This window comes from Tamandua tetradactyla, chromosome 1 (assembly GCF_023851605.1).
Source record: "Tamandua tetradactyla isolate mTamTet1 chromosome 1, mTamTet1.pri, whole genome shotgun sequence".
Taxonomy (NCBI): Eukaryota; Metazoa; Chordata; class Mammalia; order Pilosa; family Myrmecophagidae; genus Tamandua; species Tamandua tetradactyla.
This window is the reverse complement of record NC_135327.1, coordinates 200045069-200053062: the sequence shown is the minus strand read 5'-3', so window position 1 is coordinate 200053062 and position 7994 is coordinate 200045069. Positions and strand designations below refer to the sequence as shown.

At 43.9% G+C, this 7994-nt stretch overlaps 1 protein-coding gene across 2 annotated transcripts in view; it reads right to left on the bottom strand.

Moving 5' to 3' along the window:
* Positions 1–4948: 4948 nt before the first annotated feature.
* The window catches only part of DPP6 (dipeptidyl peptidase like 6), a 919284-nt gene continuing 916238 nt past the window's right edge, over positions 4949–7994 (bottom strand). For both annotated transcript variants that reach the window (XM_077150875.1, XM_077150885.1), the window contains exon 26: positions 4949–6943. In XM_077150875.1, the coding sequence (XP_077006990.1) occupies positions 6797–6943 (147 nt within the window). In that variant the 3' untranslated portion in view covers positions 4949–6796. The remainder of the gene's footprint in view (positions 6944–7994) is intronic.

Below are 7994 nucleotides of genomic sequence, written 5' to 3'. Positions count from 1 at the left end.
CTGTAGGTGCCACAATTACTTTCTTTTAGACCAGAAACTGCCTCACAGACTGAGATTTTTTAAGGTCCAAAGCCCTTTGGCATGAATGTCCTTTGTTTCTAGATGGCAACTCTTGCTGGGCTCAGGATGATATTCGACATGCACATACACAAAGCTTTTGCATACAATTTCAGGGGTTTGTAGACTCCCAGAAGCCCATCCATGAATTGCCCTAGTAGTCCAAACTCCAAATTAAAATCCCTTGCCTTGGGGGATGGCATGTAAGAGTCATTTAGACCAGCTGTAAGAAATTAGAACGTGCATAAAAGAAATCAGGCTACAGGCAGGCAAATATTTTAATTAAAATGGATATTATGACCCAGGCCTCTTCTCTGGGCTGCAGCTGCTCACTCAAGGGTTGCCTCGTATTCTAACATTATTAACTCCACCCCATCCAGGGGCCAGACTTGCTGACTGAAGTCTGTCTCCAAATATGGCTTCCTGAGTATGCCAGGTCTGTGGGGTCTTGGGGGACCTTAGACCCATGAATATTGGAGAGTCTCTCTAATTAAGGCCAGCCAGCCAACCATCAAATGTACATAGCCTCAGCCATGGAGATTCTAAAGACAAACACATGGCTATGCTAGGGCAAACCCATTTCCACTGTTAGAAAACTCATACTTTGAAAAAGGATCAGATATGTATTTTTTCTAACCCTGATAGTAATGAAATTCTGAGTAATTGTATCTAAGATTTGTGTAGCACATAAAATTAACAAAGGATCTTTCTTCCATTTTATAATTTGTCCATATGAGGCAGGTGATTGCTGTATTTTAAAGATGAGACCACGGAGGCTCAGACAAATGACGTGACATGCCCAGGGCCTGCTGAGAAGCAGAAGCTGTTCCCCGGTTCTCAGCCCTGAAGCTTTTTGCTTTTTCTACCTTATATAATCATCTTCCCAACCACACAGGATTTACAAACACTAGGCGCTGATAAAAGTTTATTGAACTGAAGGTAAAGAGCCCCAGTGCTGTTAGCACGGTATTCACAAGGCTGACATAAACTACCTTAAAATAAAAAGGTCATAAACGGCATTGGTCACTATTTGGAGAGAGTCCATCTGTTACTTATGAAAATCAAACATGCCCAGGAGCCCCGAACATCTCAGACTTGGCTTCAGAGACAGGGACTGTGCTTACTGGGGCCAGGGGTGGGAGAGAGGTTAAAGGCTTTCCTGCCCACAAGATGCCAAGGACTGGTCCTGTCTGTTTCTGTTTTTGTCATTGAGTTTTGGAGCGAAGTTCCCGCAAGATCAGTGACCAGTATATGCCATTGGTGTCGCGTAAACCCTTCTGGGAGGAGCTAAGCAATGTCAAGCTTAATTCCCCATGGTTTGAAGGGGAGGAGTTTCTAGGCAGGTTGTCTCTAGTTAGGGTTACCGAAGTTTTATTAGCTATGGCCACTTGCCCAGCAGGTAGGATGGACTGCCTGCTGGGCCCCCTGCCATCTGTGAAGTGCATTGAGTGGTCTCCATAGCGCCCTGATGGTCTTGGTTAGACTCTCCTCCAGCATGCCACGTACTCCAGGGCAGGACTATGCCCTCCAAGAGTCATATGGGTCTTCTTCCAACTTCATGTCCACCCACCCCACAATTGATTAATTTCCCCTAATTTTATCTTAGGGTAAATTAATCCTATTTTTAGGATCCCTAGAAATAGACTCTGAAATGGACAGTTGCATCAGGAAGTTTTCTGGGGGTATGTGTGGGGTGTGGGGAAATCTCTTGGGAGACATCCCTGTAAAGAAGTGAGGATAACAGGACTGGGGAGAGGGGAAAGTTGCCCTTGCAAGCGAAGCCTTGGCCCATCTCCCAGGAAGCTCTGGGGCTGAGATAACCCGTTGGTGTTGTCCCAAATAGGGGTAAGGGGCTAGGACTTTGTATCCCACATCATGTAGTCCTTGGCTGTGGGCCACCCCGGGAAAAGGCCATAACCTTGCACCAAGCAGTTTCAGGTGGGAGGGTGATGCCCAATCACAGGTGCAGCTGTGAGCTGTCAGCTGCCCATATTCTCCATAGCTGGGTGATGGGTGCATTGGCTCTGAGAAGAGGATCTGGGTGGGGCGGCCATGGAATCCACCATGCTTTATTTAATTAAATACTAATCGACTCGATAGAGAATGAGTATAGAGACGACGCAGTTGTCATTTCTATCATAATGAAGGTGAACATTTTTGAAAGATTCAATAAAGGTGAACTGCTTAAAAAAAATGTAGTTAAGGTTTGGGCAAGAACCTGAACCTAAATGACTAGGGAAAAATTCTAAAACTCAAAAAGGATCTCATAGTCAGATTACTTTACAATGATCTTTTGGTATTTGTTCCATTTATCAAGTTTTCTTTTTTTTTCTACCACAGGTGATACATTATGCTTATGCTTTACATGTGACAATACAAAACTCTATTGACTGAACTCATAAAAAACTTGAAGACAAATGTACATTTATGTTTCACATTAAAATAAGATGTTTTATGTTATGTTGTGTTATATACAAATCATTTTAAGAACTATTCCCCTTTTTCCCAAACATTTTCTTTTTTACCCTGGCTCTGAACACATTGTTGAAAGGGGCCTCTGTGACTTGTAGGTCAGGGATATATCCAGGAATCACATTCTCACAAGCGAACACCAGTCACTGTTTGGGATCAACTGTCAGGATCTGTTTACTTTTCCCAACTCCCAGACTTTGGTGTCATTTTCCATTGATGACCCTCCGCATTCCCTATGATCTTGAATTTTGCCTAGTATATCCCAAACAATGTTTTTCCGGACCTGGCTGCTCTTCCATAGCCTATAGCATTGGTCCCAGAGGTATTCTTATGGCGTCCTCTCCTGGGCAATACAAGGGCAGAGCGGACACCCTGAGCAGGGAGCTGAGTACCGTGTGCCCCATCCGATCCGTCAGGCAGATGCTCTCCACCTCCCAGGCTCCTCCCTTTTCAGTTTAGCAGACAGATTGCATCTCCCAGTAGTCTAAAGCTATTCTCCACACCTCCCTCCTTCTCCGTTTTCATCTAGGGGTGGGATTTTAAGAAGTGTGGTAGCCTAATCCCTGGGAGCTGTGGCTGTTACCTGATTAAGGTAGAAAAAGTTTGCAGATGTGAGCAAGTTAAGGATCTTGAGATGGGGAGATCACCCTGCACTATCAGGGTGGGCCCTACGTGCAGTCATTCACGTTTTTTTAGAAGACGGAGGCAGAGAGAGATTTGCCACAGCGAGAAGGGGGAAGGCAGAGAGGGGAGTGATTCCTGTCAGGAGGGGAGTGATTACTGTCAGGTAATCCAGGCCCTCCTGGGTCCAGCCTCCCAGAAGGCTGCCCCTACAGACCTGAGCCGTCTCCCAGGAACAAGATGTCTTCCTCTTGCTCCCTTCTCCCTCCTTCCCTGTTCCCCAGGGTCCCCCACCAGCTTCTCAGCAACTCTAACGTCTCCCTGTTTTGCAAGTCTTTCTGTTCTTCCTTCTCCGTTTACCCTAAGAACTCACATCCATGTGCTATTGGAGGACAGAGAACGGAGTCTCCCTGAAAATGTCCTTCTGGCCTCTCTTGGAACACTGGGGGTTTTCAGTAGGGGTGTCCTGCAGACTATCAATCCCTTAGCCAATTGGATCTGAGGCTATTAGGTCAGGCAGGAGAGGAAAGGACATGTTTTCAGGCAGATGAGGACTCAGGAGTCCCCACCCCAAAGTCTGTGAATTTGGTGTCTCTGTCCTACAAATGACATGGTGGACTATCCCAAGCATAGGGCTGTGGTCCTTGAACTGGGTCCTGAGAAATGTAGAGGTGCTTTAGGACCTCTATAGACGTGTGTTTGAAATTTTATTATTCAAATACTAATTTAAATGGAAACAAAATAAAACCCAAATGTGCTGTCTATAACCAACTCAAACACATAGGGATAGTCAAGGGAGGGCTCCAGCCATAGATGAGCCAGAGCAGATACAGTTGCAGGGGTCCTGGGTGAGGCCACACCCAACTTCTTTCCAACTCTATGAACTTTCTCTTTCAGTTTGGAGAAGGCTGAAGGTACTCCCGAGTTGGAATTGGGAAGTCTCGGGTGACTAAGGAAAAGGTCTATACTTGGGGCCATCTTAACTTTTCATTTTCTCAAAAATGAGAAAATAAGACTTCTTGTGTAGACCATCAGCACATATCATGTCAAGCCCTGTGTCTAGGAGGAACCGTAATGGAGTAATGTGACAGGTGGAACAGGAGACATCTGGTTCCTGCTCTGTTCAAGATAGGGAGAGGGACAGGATGGCTAATGGTGACACCGTTTGGGGGAAATGAGCACAATTCTGATTAAGATGGTCTCTGCTGCTTTTGACTTCTTATTTCTTTCTGCTTCTTGATTCTTGGCCAAGAAGGAAGACAAGATTTAGCTAATTCAGCTGGGGTGACTGGATTTTTCACCAGGTGTTTTGAGGTAGCAGTGACTCAATTCTTCGGAAAGGTTTATTTACTCAATGCCTCTGCTTGTAGGCTTGGCTATGTTTAAACAAGACTTACTGAGTTGATAAAAAAATGAATAAATGCATTTTCTGACAGATGAAGATATTTATAAAGTTTTCTAGTGGGCAATACCATGGGCTCAACCAAGAATCAATTTCACTCTCATTATTAGGGGCGATATCTTTGTCTCCACTCTAAAATTTTCAAGATGCAAATGCAAAGTCATTTTATCTAATTTATTTGGGACTTCAATATGTTTGTTGATCCTTTCCTTCTTATTATCAATATTGCTGCTACCACCGATGCATTTTTTCTTTGATGCACACCGGAGCCTTGGAGGTAATGCATCACTCTTAGTGGGGGCCCAGTCAGCAATTAAAAATCTCCTCCAAACCTTGCATGCTTTCTAAGATGGATGGTGGAGGCTAACCAAGAAAAGAGCAATCCGAGTGGTAAAATAATGTTTTATTCCATGAATGAACAAACGCTACCATGCCACATTCTCACTTGCCTCCTACCAGATCTTGTGGCCAGAGCTGGCTTCCCCTTTCAGACCAAGCTGGCTTTGCGGTCGGTCACGCCCATTGAAATAGCAAAAGCATGAACATGTAGCATTCGGATTAGTCCTGTTTGTCAGCGTGTTGATCCTTTCCACAAATGGTGACATACCACCTTAAAAAAAAATCCTGTGATGGAGATCTTCCTATTGATTTAACTACAACTGACATTCAAAGCTCATGTAGATGAAACCAAAATCCCTAAACACCAAAAAGCAACATGGACATGTCTTCTCTGCTGACAAGATGTCAAGGGCACCCACAGCAGAACCAGAAATGGGAGAAATCAGTATTGACATTCAGGTTGTCAACAAGCTGAAAAGGATATGACAACAATTGATATATTTCAAACTAGCACTTCTAAAGAGTTCAGATCAGCCAAAGAGTGTTAGCATGCATGCTAAACACAAGATTAGTACCGGTGGGGCCGTGGGCAGGGGGTGACTGCACAAATGACTGACGTACATTCCTTTCTTTATATACAGCAAAATGAAATATACACTACGAATACTGGCTGTACATTTGGTCAGAGTATATCTTACAAGGCTAACGTAGAACCACATCAACCTTACTGCTCGCAGCAGAGAGAGGGCAACGGAGCAATCCCCAGGGCAGAAGCTGGCACGTTCCCCCACTTTCTGACTGATTGCCGGGGACCGAGTGTGCATCACAGACCTGGGGGATAGAATCGGAACTTTGTCTTTTTTCATGTTGAACCAAATGTCAAGTCTAAAAAGACGTGACACCTTATCAAGGAGGATATGTAAACGGACAATGGCGAATCTGCAGCAAGTCTTACTGCCGCTCTGTGGGAGAGCGCTTTTATTTACGTATTTATGTTTTAGTGAATAGAATTGGAGGCTCCCCCCGCTCAGCTCTTTGAAATGTCTCCACAATGTCCGAAGACCACCTTTAGGAGAGAGAGCAGTAACTTCCAATCTGTTTCTTTATCCAGACAAGTGGGAAAGGCTACATACTGACTGAAGAAAGCAAAGCAAAGCACAGGAAGGAAAACAAAAAAAAAGGCAAAGCAAAACAACTCCATGATGGGAAGACAAAGAAGCATCAGGTAAAAACCATACAAAAATACTAACTAATTCCAAAAGGTTATAACCATTAGCCTAACTGTGGAATTACATTGTACAGAAGAGGGTCTGTCTTCTTCTGCAGCCCCTTAGCAATGTTGAATCTTCTAATTACAGAAAGGAGCAGGCCAATATAAGAACAAGTACTGTTAAAATAATTGTGCTATAAGCGTGTGTTTTCATTTTTCGGCTTCATGGCACAGATCTATCAGACAGGATGCAATGCTGCTAGCATGAGCATGGTACTCTAAAATATAAGGTGGGTCTTCAATGCTACTGCTTGATAGCTGGAATTTAAAGGGCCGGTTTCCTCCAGGCCTCAGCGCAGGCCTTCATTACCACTGATCCTTAATGCTTTGTTCCTTGGGGGAGGGGTCTTTTTGATCCACTAGTCACTCTGGGGCCAAGAGGAGGTGATGCCAATGATGCTAAGTTGTTCCAGTCTGACTGTTGAACCCATCATGCGTGATGACGTACCTCCACCTGGGGAAGGAGCTTGTATCCGAAGCAAAACTGCCTTCAGTATCTGAGACACATGCTATGGAACGTTACACTTCTTGTCCCCCACCCCACCCCTCTGAGGGAAGAGGGAGGGGTAGGGGAAATTTCTCAGTTGCATATTGTTATAGAAAGAGCCACGCTTGTGCTTAGGGCTGGCATGTGTTTAGTCCTCTTCTTCGTCCTCTTTCGTTGTGACTGTCGGTAGTTTGTCCTGAATCTGGAAGCATTCCACAAAGAAGTTGATGATGGATCGGTATAGATGCTGCTTCAGGGAGATGCTATTAAAGTAATGGCTTTCGTCTGGGTATATCTGCAAGGAAAGCATGGAGAGTCACTCATTAATGATCCACCCTCCCAGCTGGACAGGGCAAAACATTTCCTCGAGGATGCATGTAAGATACGGAGCCTAATGAAATTTGGGAGCCCTCCAGCTAAATTTTAGTTGACAAAATGAATTTTCTAAACCTTTTGGGTTCCACTGTGAGTGGCTGGTCCTCCTCGAAGCTTTGCCAACTGCCCAGTTAGAAGCAGCTTCACCTTCTTCCTATGGCATAAAAATTAATCTAAAGACTTTCAATCTTCTGACTACCTCAATTCCTCCATGACACCTAGCATTCACCATGTACACGCAGCACTCTGTGAAAATTGGCTGAATAACTTAAACAACCACTTCATTCAATAGACTCTTTACAGTCAAGATCTACTTGTCTGAATTTACAACATGGATACATGCTCAGGGCATGCCAAGGCAGCATATCAAGTGGTAAGGGGACCAGAACTCTCAAAATAAATGGAAACCCTTATGAACATGGGAAACCTCCCACCTACATTGAGAGTTTTACAGCTGTTTTTCTCTGGAGAAAGAGAACTTGTGTTTGAAACCCAGCTTAGCTATTTGCTCACCCTGTGACCTTGGACAAGTTAACTTTTCTGGACCTCTGTTACCACTTGTGGCAGGTGAGGATGATAGTAATAACATCAGGAACTAAGTTACAAAGTGTGGGCAGAATTAAATGATATAATACCTGTTAAGTACTCAGAACAAGACCTGGAACATGGGGATGCTAAAAAAGATGGCACTTCGTTAATATATTACAAATTGTAATGATACCATCTGCCCCCTAGGGGCACTGTCTCATTTTCACACCAAGGTTTATGTCCAATAGGGATTGAAATCCAAGTCTGTCTGACTCTGAAGTCCACACTTTTTTTCCATGATACCAGATTGCCTCCTGTTTTTTAAATTGTGTCTTCCATTTAGCTTTTTGGAGGCTGGCATTCACCTTTATTTTAAAATATTTATTAATAATGTAATGAAACTATTATATATTCATTAACATCACATAGTCTACAAGGTTTTA